General features: G+C 39.7%; 2 protein-coding genes across 2 annotated transcripts; both read right to left on the minus strand.

Moving 5' to 3' along the window:
• On the minus strand, nucleotides 1-12256 carry mansc1 (MANSC domain containing 1). The gene is made up of 5 exons (XM_034138391.1): nucleotides 12173-12256; nucleotides 9015-9124; nucleotides 6737-7032; nucleotides 6347-6487; nucleotides 1-3710 (listed from the first exon to the last, which is right to left on the minus strand). Exons 3-5 carry the CDS (start codon nucleotides 6975-6977, stop codon nucleotides 2602-2604), a joined length of 1491 nt encoding a protein of 496 aa, XP_033994282.1. The 5' UTR covers nucleotides 6978-7032; nucleotides 9015-9124; nucleotides 12173-12256; the 3' UTR covers nucleotides 1-2601.
• A 1925-nt stretch (nucleotides 12257-14181) lies between these two features.
• Nucleotides 14182-21305, minus strand: cunh11orf98 (chromosome unknown C11orf98 homolog). Its single transcript, XM_034138397.1, has 4 exons — nucleotides 21197-21305; nucleotides 18800-18924; nucleotides 18442-18539; nucleotides 14182-14593 (listed from the first exon to the last, which is right to left on the minus strand). Exons 1-4 carry the CDS (start codon nucleotides 21233-21235, stop codon nucleotides 14466-14468), a joined length of 390 nt encoding a protein of 129 aa, XP_033994288.1. The 5' UTR covers nucleotides 21236-21305; the 3' UTR covers nucleotides 14182-14465.
• Nucleotides 21306-21501: the final 196 nt, after the last annotated feature.

Here is a 21501-nt window from a genome sequence, read left to right on the forward strand (position 1 = left end):
TCAAAAATCACATTTTTTTAATCCTTACATGGACTGTATGCAGAAGCATCACTTCACAGACACCAAACTGTCACCATCGTGAGGTTATTGAGAACAGAGGAACATCAGCAGTGTGTGTGCACTCATCTTCATCATCGTCTTCATCAGTGTAGGAAAATAGTGCGTGGCCAGTGTACTTATGAAAAACAATCTAATATTCAAAAAGAAGCATATCATATTTATCAAAAACACAGTTAGTGCATCGAAGAGCTGCAGCGCTCGCCTTCAGTCTGCAGCCACGTGAGAAATATATATATATATATACATTTGTATATATATATATATATAGGACCGACTGTGAGGTCAATTAAAGGTTAAAAACAGGAACAAATATGGAGCTAGAGGGGGAAATATTCAGAGAAACAACGTTGGATTATTTAATTTGTGCATTTACCAGAAAAGAAAACACAATAAAAGCAAGATATTTAAAAAAAAAAAAATTAGATTTAAGTTTTAAATTTACGTGAAAAAACTGAGAAATTCTCTTTGTTTCAATTGTAGTTTTTAAAAAATAAAATTATGTTTTTTTTTAAAACATTTAAAAAAATAATTTCCATCTAATTTTGTTTGTAATTTAGAAAAAAAATCTCCAATTTTTTTTTTTCTCAGAAATGTTGGTGATATTTTTATGTAAATTAGCCACTGTAAGATAAAGGAAAACTTTCTAGTAATATGTTTTTTTCTCGTAAATTAGTCCCAAAAATGTTCCACTAATCTCTGAAATGTTGAGTTTGTTCTCTGAATTTAACTCCGGCTCCATTTCCGATCTTTTTTAAACCTTCAAGAACCCGATTCAGCGTCATGTGGACAGAAAAGCAGCACAGTGCAGAGAGTCTGAAGCATCTGAGTACAAATACATGCAGGTGTCTATACACACAACAATAATAATAATAATAATAACCCGTGAAGAATGTACAGAGGCTTCCTGAGAGTCAGGGAATAAAAATATTGCTGTTTGTTTGTTCATCGCCATCTCCACATAAACAAATACTTTTAATAATTAATAGAAATAAAAGTCTGATTAAAAGTGTTTCATTATTTTACTTAATTATGATGTGTTCTAATTATTCTAATACATGACTTTGTGATAAGATGTAAAAAATCTTCTTAAAACATGAAACTCAGCAGAAGTTTTGTTAAATTTGCAGTTAAATCGTGCAAAAAATGTATTAAAAAAGAGAGCGTTAAAGATGCGTTTGATTTATCTTATGATGCTAAACGTATTATCTCCTTCTGGGGTTTTTCCGTTTACTGTATGATAAGATATTTATCGAAATAAAATTATACAATCCTGCCATCCATGAAAGTCCACAAATGGTAATTTTCAAACAATGCAATTTGTTTATCGGTAATTTATGGAGGATTTATCCATATCAATAACTCCTATTGGGAAATAATAGTGACTCCAATAAGGTCATTTTACCGAGTGCATTATCTGTACTAACGGTACAGCTGTGAGGGCATTATCTGTAATAACGGTACAGCTGTGAGTGCATTATCTGTAATAACGGTACAGCTGAGAGCGCATTATCGTTCTTATACCACACTGACTAAATGTAATGTCTTTTGTAATAATATGTTAGGGCAATGTGAATGAACTGAGGACATTCTGTTTGGTTATTATTAAATAATGCACAGCCTTCGGCCAATCAGGATTGGACCTCACCCATTTGAATGATCATTATGTATGACGTTAGCCCTAATCAACGTCGTGAAGTGAGTTTTATTCTCAGTGTAACGCCTCTTCAGTTAAACACACGTTCTCTTATTGTGTTAGTTTGTGCTGAACCATCAGATGAACAATCATTTAAAGTCTTTTAGTCCTTTTCGAGTCCCTGTCACATTTCGTACGTTCATCGTTCGTAAATCCCAGTTAACAAATGTTGGTTAGCTTACGTATGTAGAAGCCAGATAAAGAACGTTTGTTAGCTAACGTTCGTAGATCTCAACAAACGTTTCTTAGCTAATGTAAAATCAAAAGACCATCAGATGAACAATCATTTAAAGTATTTTCCGAGTCCCCGTCACATTTCGTACGTACGTCATCCGTACATCCGAACGTTGGTGCCAGATATCAAACGTTCATTAGCTAAGGTTTGTGGATTTCAACAAACAAACTTTTCTTAGCCAACGTAAAATAAAAACACCATCAGATGAACGCTCATTTAAAGTATTTTAGTCCTTTCAGAGTCGTACGCCGTTCGTACATCCAGGCTAACACATGGTGGTGAGCTCACGTATGTAGAAGCCGGATAACGAACGTTTGTTAGCTAACGTTCTTGGATCTCAACAAACAAACAAACGTTTCTTAGCTAAAGTCAAATCAAAACACCATCAGATGAACAATCATTTAAAGTCTTTAGTACTTTCCAAGTTTCCGTCGTTCGTACATCCAGGCTAACAAATGCTGGTTAGCTAACGTATGTAGAAGCCAGATTACGTTCGTAGATCTCAACAAACAAACGTGTCTTAGCTAACGTAAAATCAAAACATCCTCCCATGAACCATCATTTAAAGCCTTTTAGTCCGTTCCGAGCTCCCGTCATTAATGAAAAACACCCCTCACACCTCGTAGTGCAGGTCGTTGAGCTCCAGTCTCGTGTAATGTCGCCGATCGAACGACTCCATCGCCTTTCGTCCGCCGACCGCTAAAGCTAGCGTTACCACGGCTAGTCCCAGCACCATAAACGCCACAACACCGCTTCTCAACGCCCCGTGAGACCCCGAGTCCTGGAGGGCGCGATCTGATTGGACGGCGTCTTTTGGGGCGACGACTACGAGATTCGCTGGCGGAGACGAACGTGTGGAGGAGGGCGGAGTTGTTGTTGTTGTAGAAATGGTGGTGGTTGTTGTTGTGGTACTTGGTGGAGAAGAATTGCAGGAAGTAGTTGTTGTGGGAAGTGTAGTAGTTGTAGTAGTTGAAGTAGGTGGAATGGTTGTTGTTGTTGTTGGAGTTGTAGTCGTAGGAGTTGTAGTGGTAGTAGTGGGAGTTGTAGTCGTAGTAGTAGGAGTTGTAGTGGTAGTAGTGGGAGTTGTAGTGGTAGTAGTGGGAGTCGTAGTCGTAGTAGTGGGAGTCGTAGTCGTAGTAGTGGGAGTCGTAGTCGTAGTAGTGGGAGTTGTAGTCGTAGTAGTGGGAGTTGTAGTCGTAGTAGTGGGAGTTGTAGTTTCAGTAGTTCTTGCTATAGCCTCTGTGATGCTAATAACAACAGGAAGTAGCGTGTTGGAGCTCTGCATTGGATGGGCGTTGTTCACAGGATGAGGCCTTACTCTCTTGGGCGGTTTATTCGGTTTTCTACCGGGTTTATTTGGCTTTTTCATGGCGGTTGTTGTGGTTGTTGTTGTGGGAGAAGTTGTTGTTGTTGTTGTTGTTGTGGTGGCTATTTCTGGAGGAACTGGAGCCATGGTGGCGAGGATGATGAAGGGTGGAAGAGGTGGTGTCGTCATGGTGGTCGTTGGTGGTGTTGTTGGCGCCAAAGTGGTGGTGGTGGTTGTTGGTTGCGTTGTTGTTGTTGTTGTTGTTGTTGTTGTTGTTGTTGTTGTACTCTGTGTGGTGGTGGGTTGTGTGGTTGGTGGTGTAGTTGGTGCTGGTGTAGTGGTGATGGTGATGGTGGTTGGTTCAGTGGTGGTGGTCGTTGTGGTCGAGGTTCTCAACGTGGTTGGATGAATCAAACCTGAGCGGGAAATAAGACACATTCGATATTAATATGATGTTTTAAAATTCAGTCAAACTAATATCTCTCTAACTGAGGGACTAACTGTTGGGAACATCCTGAATGTACTCTTCCAACATGAGAGCAACATGATAACAAAGGTATCCCAACTGTAGCTGTGTTCATGACAGGATGTATGATTACCTAGAAGAGCATCAGGACTGTTTGAGGCATATGATAGCTATGTGATTAACATGATGATTCAGCCTCTATGGAGATAGACATATGACAAGCATGATCATTTCTGACGTGGAGCTAATCTGAACTAAACTTTGTATAGTTGGAAAAGTCAGGATTTTGAGAGAAAGTCAGAATTTGTTAGGAAAAGTCAGAATTTTTTGAGAGAATCATAATTTTGAGATTTTGAGGAAAAAAATCATAAATTTGAGAAGAAATCATAATTTTGAGAAAAAATCATAATTTTGAGAAAAAATCATAATTTTGAGAAAAAATCATAATTTTGAGAAAAAATCATAATTTTGAGGAAAAAGTCATAATTTTGAGGAAAAAGTCATAATTTTGAGGAAAAAGTCATAATTTTGAGGAAAAAGTCATAATTTTTTGAAAAAGTCACAATTTTTTGAAAAAGTCACAATTTTTTGAAAAAGTCACACATTTTTGAAAAAATCATGATTTTGAGATTTTGAGAAAAAGTCAGAATTTTTTGAAAAAAAACATCATTTTGAGAAAAAAGTCAGTATTTGGTTCATGACAGGAGGTATGATTACCTAGAAGAGCATCAGGACTGTTTGAGGCATATGATAGCTATGTGATTAACATGATGATTCAGCCTCTATGGAGATAGACATATGACAAGCATGCTCATTTCTGACGTGGAGCTAATCTGAAGTAAACATTGACAACCTTACGTTTTTTAGATCTTTCTGCTTCACATATTAAAGTGGACCTATCATGCTATATTTGAATAATATAGTGTAGGGCCATACCTATATAAGGCATATTTATACTTTTTTCTTTTCAAAATACCAAACAGATCATGCATTTTAGCCATGCCTCATTTTGCTCAATTTGACATTTTTTAGCTCTGTTTTAGCAAGGGCTGATTCAGTGAGAACAGCACCACCTACAGGCCTGGCATATGTACTACAGCGTCTCCAGCGCTTTCGAACGGCATTGGCCGTGGCTGTCTCCTCCTGATTGGTGGAGTTGGCCCAATAGAGTGGCGAAGTCCCTCCCCTTCCGGTTGACCTCCATGGGACCTTATTTCGGAAAAGTTATGTATTGAAGTCAATGGAGAGAGAAAGATTATCTTTCGATCCCGTTTGAATTGTGCCACGAATTACACATATGATGTTTGTCAATTTAAAAGATAATTTTGCAAGTCAAAAAAATTAAAATGTGTCGTAAAACTGTGAAGTAACACATTTGTTTGTGTGAAAGGCTCAATGAACTCCATCTCTGGTCAACCACACACGTCACCAAGATGGCCGTCACTACTGTCTTGTCAACAAACGATTGACTCCCCTCACTATCACCACAATGAAACACATCCTGAAGAATGTCATGCAAAGCTGCCTGCCTGCCTTCCTTTGATTCTCTCTGAACTGCCTGGTCGTTTTAATGTTTAATGTCAACCATTTGTGCAGATAGCATGAAGTAGAAAAGATCGCCGATGCTAACGTTAGCGTTAGCATTTCTCCCCCGGAATTAAATGGTGTATTATAGAATGATCACACCGGTGACAGTACTATTCAAAGGGTTCACGAAATATGACTACTACTCTTACTGTTTAACACTTTGGGTTACTTAATGTTACTTCATGTTAAGGCTAATAAAAATGACAAGGCTGTAATGCTAACTAACGTGCTAGCTACTAGCTAGGTAGCTAACTTGATCAAGCCACTCCTGGTCGTTTCATCAGACGGGAAGCAAAAGAACGAGCAAGACCCATTGCTGGTATGATAACAACCTGGTACTAAGCACACAGGCATCTTGTTAAAGTTATCTTATCTTAGCCAGCGCCATATAGATAGATTATATCTATATGGCGCTGATCGTAGCTATCTCTTAGTGGAGGTAAACAATTGTGACATCACTTACGCGACTCTGGGATTTGTAGTCTTTCTAGTTACGTATTTTTCATAGTCTTATATTTCAACAGTTTTACGACAAACTGTGACTTTTTTGACATGGAAATGATTTTTTAAGATTGACAAACATCATATGTGTAATTCATGGCACAATTCAAACGGGATCGAAAGATACGTTTTCTCTCCCCATTGACTTCAATGCATAACTTTTCCGGAATAAGGTCCCATACCCCGGAAGTAAGTGGGAGGGACTTCGCCACTCTATAGCCGTAGCGCCACCGTCCTGACATCAGGACAGTGTTCAAATCTGGATCAGTTTTGATCAGATCCGTTGCAGCCCCTTTTTTAGAGATTTGGGTATGGAGGAAAATAGAGAGGGTTGTGTTTTCTGACACTTGGTGAGTTCCCTGGAACACCGGGGACACATATTCATGTAGAAAAGACGTACACAAGTGCATTTTGCATGATAGGTCCCCTTTAAATATAGATATTAGATGGATCTGAGTGGGAGGAGGAGGAGGAGGAGGAGGAGGAGGAGGAGGTCACCTTTGTAGATGTCGTAGGTGTTGATGTTGTCCTGAGCCTTCATCAGAGGACAGTCCTGCTCCACCTCGCAGTGAAACAGGAAGCAGTTATCCTCTCCCGCCGGCTTGTTGCCGTTAAACACGGCCATGTTGCATTTAGCTCCTTCAAAAAACCACAAAAAAGTCAGAATTGAAAAGTCTCGTTAGTTCAAAGGAGGAGGAAAGAGACGTCTCACGTTACGCTAGCAGTACGAAGCAGAAGCTTATTGCCAGGTCTACAGAAAACAATCAAAAAGGTAGCAGCTAACTGGAGGTTAAACACATACAGAGTTAGCATAGCTACAGAGTGAGCGTGATCATGTGACGGGGACCATGTGACGGAGGTCATGTGAGCGTGATCATGTGACCTCACCTGGCTTCACCTCCTCAGAGCAGCAGGAGAGCACGCAGTCTCTCTCTGAGGTCACGGCCCGGGCGTCCATCGCTGTGCTGGGATTGGTCATAGCCTGCCTCACGTTCACGATGGCGCTCTGATGCTGCCGCGAGTAACACGTCTCCGGGTCTAGCGCCTGTGATGTCACCAGTGATGTCATCAGTGATGTCACCACCACCAGCAGCAGCGTTGGTGAGGAAGAAGAAGGAGGAGGCGTCATGGCGGCCGCTGATCTACGGTCAGTTTTAAAGAGAGAGTCCACAAACACTAGAGAACTGAGGAGAGAGGACACGATGCGTGTTATTCATTTATCCAAATACACTTAAATATAACTTTACATATAATAATCCTACACATTGTACGTGATAGGCTAAGGGGCGGGACATCTCTGAGCGGTCGACCAATCACAACAGAGCAGAACAGAGCCCCTTTATGTTTTCATATAAACAAATATTCTGCCTAAATACATAATCTTGGGCGTTTAGCCTCAAAAACAACATGTTTATTTAATTAGAACAATGTATTTCAATGAGGCATACACTCATAAGTTATATTCAGTAAAGAAATCGGATTAAATTATAAAAATATTCACACATTTTATAAGATTTATGAAGAAAAATGTCAAGTAAATTAGATTTATTACAGGTCTTTATTTTAGCTGAACTTAATAAACATTAAATAAATAAATGCTGTGTTTGTTTTAAGGCACGTCTCTTTTTACGGATTAAACAAGTACATGACGGATTAAAAAAAGAAATAGAAAAGGTGTTAATTGGAATTATGAGGCTAATTAAATACTTACTAATTAGGGAAAGTGATTATTTACTTAATGGTAGAAAAGCATAGATAGCAAATGTATTATTATATAACAACATGAGTATTTTTAGATTTAAATCCCTTTGATGGACTTTTTTAAAAACGTCTCACTGACAGTTCTTTGACACTAAAACACCTTTTTCTTTTAAGCGTCCCAGATCTGTCTCCGCTGACAAAACACGAGCCTAAATTAGACGAATCTATCGACTCCGAGTAAAAATAGAGCGTCTCCATTTTTAGCTTTCCTCCTCAGAGCGAATCAGGTCAGTGGGTTTTATTAATAGACGGCAAAATAAGTGGAATATATAGAATAGAATATATCTCTTTATCGCCGTCATACAAAGTACAACGACATTTCTTTGGCAACTCTGCAGTAACAAATAGAGGTGGGAAGTATTGGAGTACAAATACTTCGTTACTGTTCTCAAGTACATGTTTCTGGTATCAGTACTTTACTCCACTACTTATTTTTCTGACCACTTTCTGCTTTGACTTCTTACATGTTGAACACAAATACCTGTACTTTCTACTTCTTACATGTTGAACCCAAATACCTGTACTTTCTACTTCTCACATTTTCCAAACAGGCTGGTTCCTTTAGTTTGAATGTGTGTTTGGTGGCGTGATCATTATTATTTAGAGTCATTGCGTGCCTATTGATTTGAACACGATCCGTGTATCCATCATTTCCTGGTCTTCTCTAAAGAAGAGGGACCAATGAAAACGTTGTCATGTTGCCGTTGTTCAGCATGGAAACATTCATTAGCTAACAATGACATTATTGTTCTATTAATATAAAGGGAGGTCAGGTACTCTTTAAAACAGCTGCTAGTTATGGGTACTTTTTACTGAAGTACATTTCAAAGCCTCTTTACTTTCACTTGAGGAAAGAAGTTTAGTAAGTACTTCTACTTTCACCAGAGTATTTTTAAACACGAGTATCTGTACTTCTACTTGAGTAAAGGATGTGTGTACTTTTGATATCTCTGGTAAAAATATATATCACGGTATTCATGTCCACTTTTCAAATACATGAAATCAATTATAGTTAGTATCATTTGTAAACAAATCCTAGTTGATATAAAAAGCCCAATAACTTATTTCCATAACAAACTTCAAATCTACTATTTCCACTTATTATAATCACTCATTCTGTTTTAAGGAATGAGCTGCTAACAAAATAAAGTAAACCCTCTGGAGAGCTGTTGTGTTTCTTCAAGTATAAAGAATAATGTACCTACATTTGATTGATTTGACCAACTTATAACTGAACTTATAACTTAGCTTATGAGGCGATATTAATCAGCTCTAGTGAGCCGCCGTATGTTTGGACCCCCCTGAGTCAAAGTAACCAAAGGATGGAAGTGAAATAGCCATAAATATTTCTAAATAGTAGTGACTTAAATCGAATATATTTAGTGTATTTGAAGCAAGAACTCACCGTGAGCAGCGTCCTCCATCAGAAGGTCCACAGTCCGCAGACTTTACCCCCTGCTGGGACGTCACTTTATCTGCTTTACAGCTCCTTATCTGATGGGTTTCCAGGTGTGTCTGAACAGAGAGGACAAAACACACCCTTTACTCAAGTAGAAGTACAGATACTCATGTTTAAAAATACTCTGGTGAAAGTAGAAGTACTTACTAAACTTCTTTACTCAAGTCAAAGTAAAGAGGCTTTGAAATGTACTTCAGTAAAAAGTACCCATAACTAGCAGCTGTTTTAAAGAGTACCTGACCTCCCTTTATATTAATAGAACAATAATGTCATTGTTAGCTAATGAATGTTTCCATGCTGAACAACGGCAACATGACAACGTTTTCATTGGTCCCTCTTCTTTAGAGAAGACCAGGAAATGATGGATACACGGATCGTGTTCAAATCAATAGGCACGCAATGACTCTAAAGAATAATGATCACGCCACCAAACACACATTCAAACTAAAGGAACCAGCCTGTTTGGGAAATGTGAGAAGTAGAAAGTACAGGTATTTGTGTTCAACATGTAAGAAGTAGAAAGTACAGGTGTTTGTGTTCAACATGTAAGAAGTAGAAAGTACAGGTATTTGGGTTCAACATGTGAGAAGTAGAAAGTACAGGTATTTGGGTTCAACATGTAAGAAGTAGAAAGTACAGGTATTTGAGTTCAACATGTGAGAAGTAGAAAGTACAGGTATTTGTGTTCAACATGTAAGAAGTAGAAAGTACAGGTATTTGTGTTCAACATGTGAGAAGTAGAAAGTACAGGTATTTGTGTTCAACATGTAAGAAGTAGAAAGTACAGGTATTTGTGTTCAACATGTAAGAAGTAGAAAGTACAGGTATTTGTGTTCAACATGTGAGAAGTAGAAAGTACAGGTATTTGTGTTCAACATGTAAGAAGTAGAAAGTACAGGTATTTGTGTTCAACATGTGAGAAGTAGAAAGTACAGGTATTTGGGTTCAACATGTAAGAAGTAGAAAGTACAGGTATTTGTGTTCAACATGTGAGAAGTAGAAAGTACAGGTATTTGGGTTCAACATGTAAGAAGTAGAAAGTACAGGTATTTGTGTTCAACATGTAAGAAGTAGAAAGTTCAGGTATTTGGGTTCAACATGTAAGAAGTAGAAAGTACAGGTATTTGTGATCAACATGTAAGAAGTAGAAAGTACAGGTATTTGTGATCAACATGTGAGAAGTAGAAAGTACAGGTATTTGTGTTCAACATGTAAGAAGTAGAAAGTTCAGGTATTTGGGTTCAACATGTAAGAAGTAGAAAGTACAGGTATTTGTGTTCAACATGTAAGAAGTAGAAAGTACAGGTATTTGTGTTCAACATGTAAGAAGTAGAAAGTACAGGTATTTGTGTTCAACATGTGAGAAGTAGAAAGTACAGGTATTTGGGTTCAACATGTAAGAAGTAGAAAGTACAGGTATTTGTGTTCAACATGTGAGAAGTAGAAAGTACAGGTATTTGTGTTCAACATGTGAGAAGTAGAAAGTACAGGTATTTGTGTTCAACATGTGAGAAGTAGAAAGTACAGGTATTTGTGTTCAACATGTGAGAAGTAGAAAGTACAGGTATTTGTGTTCAACATGTGAGAAGTAGAAAGTACAGGTATTTGGGTTCAACATGTAAGAAGTAGAAAGTACAGGTATTAGTGTTCAAAATGTAAGAAGTCAAAGTAAAAAGTCGTCAGAAAAATAAGTAGTGGAGTAAAGTACTGATACCAGAAAAATGTACTTAAGTAACGAAGTATTTGTACTCCACTACTTCCCACCTCTGGACTCCACGTTCTGATCATTGAAACAAAACACGAGGGTCTTTTATGTGAGCAGACGTCATGGAAACGACTCTAAAATGTTGAGAAAGTTGAAAAACAAAGTGCTTTTTAGTAATAAAAATAATGTTTTTGGAGCTTAATGTCCACGTTTTGTGTGAAATTGCCCTATATCATTATTTGTAATATAGTTTCTCATTGTAAACGTCTTTGAGTATTAGGAAAAGCGCTATACAAATCCCATGTATTATTATTATTATTATTATTATTATTATTATTATTATTATTATTATTATTATTATTATTATTATTATAATAATGACTTGTTTTCATACACTGGCCGATATGGGCTTCCACATATTTAAGAAAAGGGCAATTAGCAGCTAATTAAGGTTTTTCGATTAAATTATTTAATGTACACAAGCCTTGTTCCCACAAAAATAAATAATAGTATTGGTTTGTTGCTTCGTAATAAAGTGTTTATGACAAAAGCAACAGATTTGTAAATCTGATTTAATTAGAAAAAATGTCACAAATTGTATACCATTTATGAAGAAAAACGTTTTTAAAAATCACGTTTTAAATGTTAAATATGTTACCTTTACACAGCCCTTTATTTTTAACTGAACTTAATAATAATACACGTTAAATAAATACATTCTGTGGTTTTCTTAAGGCATGAATAAGTCTCTTTTTAGTCATTAAACGGGTAAACAACAGAATTAAAAAAGTCTGAATAAATGTTTTTAATTAAATGCATAAGAATACACTCTAAAATAAGGTGTTTTGTTTCATTAGGGGGTATATATACCTATAAATAACCGCAAAGTGGACCCATCATGTTAGAGGCTGTAAAGCTACGTAAACAAGCTAGCTGTTGACAGAAAAACAGAAATAAAGTCTCTTAATAACTAGTATTTATCACAAAGGCAACCGTTAAAGGGGACACTGATTAATTTAACTGCTAGCTTATAGAAGCAATTAATCAAATGTTTGTGGGAGTTTAAAATTGAAAATACTGATGATTATGATTTCCACCACATTGGCCTTAAAGAGCTTCCATGTGTTAAATTGATAATGACATATTTTTCATCATATTGGCATCAGTGGGCTTCCATGCGTAAAAATAACAGGTACGCAAAGTGGATTTAAACTGCGGATTAAAGGCTGAAATATACATAAATAAACGATCTGTTAAACATGACACTAAATCACATTTAAATACTGTAAAATATCTATATTCTATCTTAATAAAAAGCAGCTAATTTAATGTTATTTAATGATCCACCTGCCCTTAGCTTCACTGATGCTAACACTAGCCTCAAAGCTACTGGTTGTACCTGTATTTTCACCGGGGACACGGATTAGCTCGACCCCGCATCCATCGCCCCTTCGTCGGATAGAATCAGCCCGATGAGTCGGTGTCTTGAAAAACACCGACGCTTCTCCAAAAAAAAAAAAAAAAAAAAGGATCTGAATCCCAATCAAACCAGTTCAGCTCCAGTGAGATCCGGAGAGGACATGTCGGTTTACAGACAATGGCTTCAAATGTTCCTTTAAATGCTCCACATGGCGCTGATCGGAGCCATGGAGGAAGGTGGGGTTTTAGGGGTTTTATTTAAATTAAAATGATGAAAAGGCCGGGTTAGAGCAGCACGATGGTCGCTCTCCGGATTCAGGATGCTCTTCCCTCCGGAGTCTGACCCATTTTACTCTTTGTCCTCTGCCTGCAGGAGGGGGAGGGAAACACGGATCCTGCATCCCAAAATCTGCTCACACACTCGGTGTAATCATCCCCTCCACCCCGCTGCAAAGCACCACATCTATAGGCGTTAAAAAGCACAGTTTAAGGGTTAAAATCAAGTGCTTTATACAGAAATACGTGTTTATATAAGAGGGTTATAGAGGGGTTATCAATAATTAAAGAGGCAGGAACAATGTGGGATATGCACATAGACAATATTTGGAAATAATGATAATAAAGCAAAACGTTTCATTTGAATAATAATGAAGAAAATGGAGAAAGAAATGATATATTTAAACAAAGAAAGTAATTTACTTCTGTCTTTCAATAAAATAAAAAACATATAATACCAATAAAACCTACATAATATATTTTGTTGCAGATAAAAGATTAAATATAATAAAAGAAAAGTAATATTTAATATGGTGGTATCATTTTGATTTTTTTTTTATGTTTATAAATAATATAAAAAATATATATTCTTAATTAAAATACTGATATAAGAAAATCTAATTAAAAAATAAATAAGATAATAAATAAAATACCTCATGCAGAAATAGTGAAAGTGAGAAATGATGCATCCCAAAATCTGCTCACACACTCGGTGTAATCACCCCCTCCACCCCGAGACACGTGTTTATATAAGAGGGTTATACATTACATTACTTGTTAGACGCTTTTATCCAAAGCGACTTACATACTCAATACTGTGGGCAATCCCCACAGGAGCACTTTGGGGTGAAGTGTCTCAGGGACACAACGACATGCTGACTGCAGTGGGGTTTGAACCTGTGCTCCACCCACTGCGCCACAACGACATGCTGACTGCAGTGGGGTTTGAACCTGAGCTCCATACACTGCGCCACAACGACATGCTGACTGCAGTGGGGTTCGAACCTGAGCTCCAGTCCACTGCGCCACAGGGACACAACGACATGCTGACTGCAGTGGGGTTTGAACCTCCCAACACCAACACACTAGGCCACTGCGCCACAGAACAATGTGGGATCAGAGGGGAAATTCAATCAAAGCCAAAAATATATATTTGGTTGGAGATAAAAAATAAGTAATATTTAATAATTTGTAATGTTATTATTTATCAACACGTCTCATCATTTTGACCATTTTTAAAATAATTATAAATTAAAAAAATATATAAGGTTCATGAAAATACAGGTAAGAAAATCTGAGTCAAAATAAATAAAATAAAAATATATAAATAAAATACCTCGTGAGAAAATTATGCATTAAATTAAAGTCATTTTATTTGATTAAAAACACGTCAAAAAGCCTCTTTTCTACGTTTTTAATCAAAAATCTGGACTCAGTTTAAAATGAAAGAAAATCATTAAAATAGTTTTTTTTTAATAAATTTACTATTTTACTTTACATGTTTTAAAGTAAAATAGTAAATATTATAATATGCATTAAAAAAAAGGTACTTTTTTAATGAACTTTCTGAAAAAGAAAACTAAAAATAATTTAAAAAATAATCTTGGTTGAAAAATAAGAAATAAAATAAAATATTAAAACAAATAAATAATTTACTTTAAATAATAATAAATATAAAGGACATGGAACGAATGAAATGACATTAGGCCTTGAGAATAAGAAAGTCGCTGGTTACAGGAAATGTTTATTAAAACAACATTTTAAGGATCTTAAACAGCCACAACGAGACAAATATCTCAATACTTTTTGACTTTTTTCGCCTTAAATCGCGTTTTCTTATTGATTATAATCCAAAGTTTTCCTGGTGTTACCGCTCTCTCCTTCGTCTCTCAGTCTCTTCCTCTTCCTCGTCTGCTGAAAACACAGCAGCAGATCTCTGGAGACAAACGGAGAAACTTGTTGTATTTCAGTCCATATTTAATCGTCTTCTTCTCTCTTTACTCGATGACGCCCATCTCCACGTCCCCCTGAGCTCCCGCTGATGATTTCTTCTTCTTGTTTGTGTTCTTCTGGCTCGGAGCAGACTCCTGACTCTTCTTCTGTGGTACCGCTACTGTGGTCTCAGCTGAGGAGTAAAAAAAACGTGTTATATAGTTTAAATATTGGACTAATCGTCTGTTCAGAAGGTCTTCAATCCCTGAACCGGCACTAATCACATCACGGGGTTTTTTATTGTTTGGAAAGTTTTATTAATTTATAAAAACAGGAAACATTTTGGATTTATTATTTATTATTATCTCTGGAAAAATATTTCAATTTAGAATTTTTTTTATAATTAATTTGGAAGTTCTGTTTATTCAGCTGCCAGGGTCCTCACACGCACCAAGCGCTGGCGGCACATCACCCCCACTCCCTCCAACCCCCACTCCCTCCAACCCCCACTCTCTCCAACCCCCACTGGCTCCCGGTCAAGTCCCTCATCACCTACAAACTCCTCCTTGTCACCTACAAGTCCCTCCGTGCCCTCTCCCCTCAGTCCCTCACAGATCTCCTCCACCCATACATCCCGTCCCGCACCCTTTGATCCTCAGACTCCGGCCTGCTCTCCATTCCCCATTCACGCCTCCGCACCTTCGGGGACCAGGGTTGCGGTCGAATAGTCCAAAAATCAGCCCCTAACGTCTATCCCCTAACGTCTATCCCCATCGTCTATCCCCATCGTCTATCCCCAACGTCTATCCCCGTCGTCTATCCCCGTCGTCTATCCCCGTCGTCTATCCCCGTCGTCTATCCCCAACGTCTATCCCCGTCGTCTATCCCCAACGTCTATCCCCGTCGTCTATCCCCGTCGTCTATCCCCGTCGTCTATCCCCAACGTCTATCCCTATCGTCTATCCCTATCACTAACGTCTATCCCTAACGTCTATCCCTATCGTCTATCCCTATCGTCTATCCCTATCGTCTATCCCTAACGTCTATCCTTATCGTCTATCCCTAACGTCTATCCCTATCGTCTATCCCTAACCCTAACCCTAACGTCTATCCCTAACGTCTATCCCTAACCCTAACGTCTATCCCTAACGTCTAACCCTAACGTCTATCCCTAACCCTAACGTCTATCCCTAACGTCTATCCCTAACCCTAACGTCTATCCCTAACGTCTATCCCTAACGTCTATCCCCATCACTAACGTCTATCCCTAACGTCAATCCCTGTCGTCTATCCCCGTCGTCTATCCCCAACGTCTATCCCCATCGTCTATCCCCAACGTCTATCCCCAACGTCTATCCCCAACGTCTATCCCCATCGTCTATCCCCATCGTCTATCCCCTAACGTCTATCCCCATCGTCTATCCCCATCGTCTATCCCCATCGTCTATCCCCAACGTCTATCCCCGTCGTCTATCCCCAACGTCTATCCCCGTCGTCTATCCCCGTCGTCTATCCCCGTCGTCTATCCCCGTCGTCTATCCCCGTCGTCTATCCCCGTCGTCTATCCCCGTCGTCTATCCCCGTCGTCTATCCCCGTCGTCTATCCCCGTCGTCTATCCCCAACGTCTATCCCTATCGTCTATCCCTAACGTCTATCCCTAACGTCTATCCCTATCGTCTATCCCTATCGTCTATCCCTATCGTCTATCCCTAACGTCTATCCTTATCGTCTATCCCTAACGTCTATCCCTATCGTCTATCCCTAACGTCTATCCCTAACGTCTATCCCTAACCCTAACGTCTATCCCTAACGTCTATCCCTAACGTCTAACCCTAACGTCTATCCCTAACCCTAACGTCTATCCCTAACGTCTATCCCTAACGTCTAACCCTAACGTCTATCCCTAACCCTAACGTCTATCCCTAACGTCTATCCCTAACGTCAATCCCTGTCGTCTATCCCCAACGTCTATCCCCAACGTCTATCCCCATCGTCTATCCCCAACGTCAATCCCTGTCGTCTATCCCCAACGTCTATCCCCAACGTCTATCCCCAACGTCTATCCCCAACGTCTATCCCCATCGTCTATCCCCAACGTCAATCCCTGTCGTCTATCCCCAACGTCTATCCCCAACGTCTATCCCCGTCGTCTATCCCCGTCGTCTATCCCCGTCGTCTATCCCCGTCGTCTATCCCCGTCGTCTATCCCCGTCGTCTATCCCCAACGTCTATCCCTATCGTCTATCCCTAACGTCTATCCCTAACGTCTATCCCTATCGTCTATCCCTATCGTCTATCCCTATCGTCTATCCCTAACGTCTATCCTTATCGTCTATCCCTAACGTCTATCCCTATCGTCTATCCCTAACGTCTATCCCTAACGTCTATCCCTAACCCTAACGTCTATCCCTAACGTCTATCCCTAACGTCTAACCCTAACGTCTATCCCTAACCCTAACGTCTATCCCTAACGTCTATCCCTAACGTCTAACCCTAACGTCTATCCCTAACCCTAACGTCTATCCCTAACGTCTATCCCTAACGTCAATCCCTGTCGTCTATCCCCAACGTCTATCCCCAACGTCTATCCCCATCGTCTATCCCCAACGTCAATCCCTGTCGTCTATCCCCAACGTCTATCCCCAACGTCTATCCCCATCGTCTATCCCCAACGTCTATCCCTATCGTCTATCCCCAACGTCTATCCCCATCGTCTATCCCCATCGTCTATCCCCATCGTCTATCCCCAACGTCTATCCCTATCGTATATCCCCATCGTCTATCCCCATCGTCTATCCCCATCGTCTATCCCCATCGTCTATCCCCAACGTCTATCCCCATCGTCTATCCCCAACGTCTATCCCCAACGTCTATCCCCAACGTCTATCCCCAACGTCTATCCCCAACGTCTATCCCCAACGTCTATCCCCATCGTCTATCACTATCCCTAACGTCTATCCCTATCGTCTATCCCTATCGTCTATCCCTATCGTCTATCCCTAACGTCTATCCCCAACGTCTATCCCCATCTTCTATCACTATCCCCAACGTCTATCCCTATCGTCTATTCCTTGACCTCTGAGTGAAAGGTCACGGGGTTAAGGGATAGTGGATAAGAGAATTCAAAAGGACTTAGGAGAAGAGACTGCGGTACTTTAGAGAACCGACTGCACTTTCACTATCCAACGTGTTTATGATGCGCCAGCGGAGGTCATGAATGTGCGCCTGCTGCTGTGGGGAAACTATGGAAACTACAGTTTTCTATACAGCGGACTACAACATGGATGTTTAATAAGAACGAGGGACTACTGTAAACTCATCTAGAGACTCTGCACCGTGCTCTGATGCTGTTATGCTTTATGAACGGGGACAACAGAGAAACATATTCTTCATGACCAAAGTTGGAATTTAAATAAAAAAGGAAAGTGAAACTTATGCTCGTCACCCTCTCCCTCCGGTCCACATTAATACAAATGATCCCAATACATATGATTGTATGAAAAGATCTTAAAATCAATACAAATGTATTTATTATAAATGTAATATAATACATTATTTTATATATATATATATATATATATTATATATTTATATAGTTACAACCGGCCCTTTGAGTGCAACCTTTATGCGAACGTGGCCCGCGATGAAATTGAGTTTGACCCCCCTGCTCTAGAGAACCAGCTCTTATCATGGCTGCCACTGAGGGACTTCCGGGTCAGTTCACTCCGTCAGGAAGGGTCCTAAGAGAAACGGACTATTCGACTGCAACCCGTGCTTTCAGTGTCGCTGCCCCCCCCCCACCCCCCCCCCCCCCCCCCCCCCCCCCCGCCCTCTGGAACTCCCTTCTCTGAAGGTCTTCAAATCTACCCTGAGAACTCATCTGTTCAACATTAACTCCCCCCCCCCCCCCCCCCCGCAATGTAACACTTCAATTTCCCCCCCCCGTCTTGTTAAATGTTTCTTTGTTAAGCGACCTTGGGTTGATGAAAGGCGCTATATCAATTAGAGTTATTGTTATTGTTGTTATTGTTGTTATTTACCCTCCATGATGCTCTTCTCGTTCTGCATGTGCTGGAGCTGCTTGATCAGCTTCCTCTTCTTCTTCCCCGACAGCGTGATGTTCGCACGCGCACTCGACCTAAACAACAACAACACGTCAGCTTGGGTGTGTAGTATAATCATTTTTGGAATAATTTTAAAATACAAAAACATTTATTTTCTGAATTAAATCTATAAAAAAGATTTAACGACATTTTCAGTAAAACAGAAATAAAAAAATGTTTCTAAATTTTCATTTTTATCCAAAGATAAGAATAAAAAATTATTTAAATTTAGAAAAAATATTCAGGTTTTTTTTTAATTTTTATATAAAACATTTAATATAAATATCTGCCGCACTTCCTCTTCTTCAGGTGATGCTTGGTGATGAGTCCCGCATCCATGATGTGTCCTGTGATCAGATGCCTCTTCCTCTTCTCTCTGCTCAGAACCCGCCGACGCTTACACAGATTCCTCCTCAGCTCCTGAACAACAACAACAACAACATGAAGAGCAGCCCGTGTGAATCAGGACCTCGCTGTAGTTTATAAACCTCTGAAATAAATCAGGAGTTGATCTAGACTTCCTGTCTGTGTTTCTGCTGGACAACTAGAGACAGCTCCTGAACAACAACAACTAATGGCGCGTTTCCACTACAGCCCGCAGCCCGGTTTAAGAGGGCTGTGACGTCAGCGGCCCGTCTTTGGTTGCGTTTCCACTTGGCCTAGTACCGGCCGGCGGGTCCTAATTCACAGTTTTTCTGGCCTCATAAAATCGTGGTTCTAGGGCCAGAGACAACGAGGCTGAGTCGGGCTGAGTATGCTAAACTAGAGAGAGCATCGCTGGCAAGGGGGCAACAACTACAACAAGATGGACATATTTGACCGTGATTAAATTGTAATACACGTTTCAAAATGATGAAGTAACAACATACTGATACCGGTTAGTAACAACCATGAATTAATGCTTTGTCAAGTCTGCAGACAGACGGCAGGGGAAACACCTTTTAAAATGCGTGTTTTCTGAATGGAGATTGGCTAAGCTAACGCAGTATATGCTCCGACCGTCCACACTCACAACAACGGCCTATACAGACATAAATAAAGCAGCGACTGTATTCACCATGACACAGGCAGTCTGTGGTTTGTACTTGTTTAACTTTTGTCTAGTTTCTGAACAGATATGAGGAGCTGTGAGCTCTGAGTGCTAACAGCTAACGGCTGTGTTGTTTTTCTGGGGTTCTCATTGAAGATGACGTCACGGCTCCGCCTACACTGCGTTACTATAGTAACTACCCCAGTTCCTAAACTGTAATGGAAATGCGCCATAAAGTGAGCCAGTCCTAACGAGGCCTAGCCATACCGAGCGAGGCCGTGTAGTGGAAACGCGCCAATAGAGAGCAGCCGGTGGAGAAAAACGAGAGACTGAGGCCTTTCTCATTTCTCCAATTCACCTCCTTGACTCCTCTCTCCTCGGTTCCCCTCTCGACTCCTTGACTCCTCTCCCCTCTGTGTAGAGCGTGGGTGTTTCTCAATGTCGAGTAAAGCTGCTTCAGAGCCACTATTTCAAGCATACTACGTCATCGAGTGCCTCCGAAGTACTGTTCCAATCTCCAGCATACTTGGAAATCTACCGAGCCCGGCGTACTCCGTTTGGAGAAATATCGAGGCTGCACATGAGTAGACTCCGCGGTCTTAAAATCCCCACAATGCTTTGCGCACGGACCAATTTCCCCAAATCTGTGGTGGAAGATGTAAGAGGCGGGGCCTCTCATATGACGCACACCTGCACACTTGCTCGCCTGTTCCACTCTTTGTTTTCCAAATGGCAGGAAGTATTCTTGACTCGCTTCTGAAGCAAGATGCTCGGCAGACATGTGCTACCAAGCAAGCGTCCTCGACATTGAGAAACACCCTGAGTCTCTTCACAGAGGGGTCACATGTTGATGTAGAAGAGAAATGTGTGTATTTATGATCATTATATTATTATTATTTCGGCGATTAGATCAAATATAAATTATATTTGATGCAACTTTAGTTACATTTCCAGGTTTTTATTGACCTTGAGAAAATCAAACTAAATCCTGTGATCAATGAAATGAGTAAATCTCATCAGTTTCTAACTCTCAACATGATCAGTGAGTGGAAATGTTTGAATAGATAAAAAGTGGATGAAGCAGAATATCTGGTTCTAGTCGTGTTTGCTGTATAGAGTTAGGGTTAGGGACCTGGCCTCATTCAAACACTTTCAGGTCAAGGAAACCACTTCATAAAACACACTTTTATTATTAAGCAGAAATGTCACTAAATTAGCCAAAGCTTTTGACACTAGAATAGGTTTGTGTTCAAACAGTCATGAACAGCAGACCCTTTGATGAAGTGAACAGGAACTTTTATTATGATATTTGGGGCATTTTGTTTTATCACCTTGGATCGATTAAAGTGGGATTAAATCCACATGTTTGCTATTTTCTGAATGGCTGTCACACTCTATAGCTCCTTGCGTGTTACCTAGAGAAACACACCTTCAGAAAACACACATTTATTGTATTTTTAAGCTTCTTTTTCACTAATATTCACCAGGTTTTCACATGTAGCAACAGGAAGCTAGGTTAGCTGGTGAAGTAGCATATTGTTGTTAGCTCGTTATGCTAACAGTGGCTAGCTCTCCAGTTATAACGTATTAACATCCGGTTGAATAAACGCACTTAACGTGCTTTCAGAAGATGAAATGTGTAAAATAGAGAGAGTTTCTTACAGTTTTCGGTCTGTTTATCTTTCCTCCCGGAGCAGGCATGTTCTCACGTGGGGGAACGGTCTTCTTCTACGGTTTTAACTCCGGTCAGTCATCAGGGCTGGCAGCTCGGTGCTGCCCCCTCAGGCCGATACACGTATTACAGGCTTTATTTAGTAAAGGTAGATATTTATTTTTTGTATTTTATTGTTCTAATATTTTAAATTCTATATGAAGCAAGTGCATATAAGTCACAGAGAAGCTTGGTAAACAAATAACTAAATATACACAATTAAATAGGAATACAAACAATTGTAAAAAACGTGAAA

Source organism: Trematomus bernacchii, unplaced genomic scaffold (genome assembly GCF_902827165.1).
Source record: "Trematomus bernacchii unplaced genomic scaffold, fTreBer1.1, whole genome shotgun sequence".
NCBI classification, from domain to species: Eukaryota; Metazoa; Chordata; class Actinopteri; order Perciformes; family Nototheniidae; genus Trematomus; species Trematomus bernacchii.

What these genes read in the sequence shown, in the direction of transcription:
- mansc1 (XM_034138391.1), bottom strand. Translation starts at nt 6,977, where the DNA reads ATGACGCCTCCTCCTTCTTCTTCCTCACCAACGCTGCTGCTGGTGGTG. An exon ending in CTCTGAGGAGGTGAAGCCAG is followed by an intron (nt 6,488 to 6,736) that starts GTGAGGTCACAT and finishes GGTTTTTTGAAG; the next exon opens with GAGCTAAATGCAACATGGCC. An exon ending in CACCTACGACATCTACAAAG is followed by an intron (nt 3,711 to 6,346) that starts GTGACCTCCTCC and finishes TTTCCCGCTCAG; the next exon opens with GTTTGATTCATCCAACCACG.
- cunh11orf98 (XM_034138397.1), bottom strand. Translation starts at nt 21,235, where the DNA reads ATGCCTGCTCCGGGAGGAAAGATAAACAGACCGAAAACT. An exon ending in AGATAAACAGACCGAAAACT is followed by an intron (nt 18,925 to 21,196) that starts GTAAGAAACTCT and finishes GTTGTTGTTCAG; the next exon opens with GAGCTGAGGAGGAATCTGTG. An exon ending in CATCACCTGAAGAAGAGGAA is followed by an intron (nt 18,540 to 18,799) that starts GTGCGGCAGATA and finishes GTTGTTGTTTAG; the next exon opens with GTCGAGTGCGCGTGCGAACA.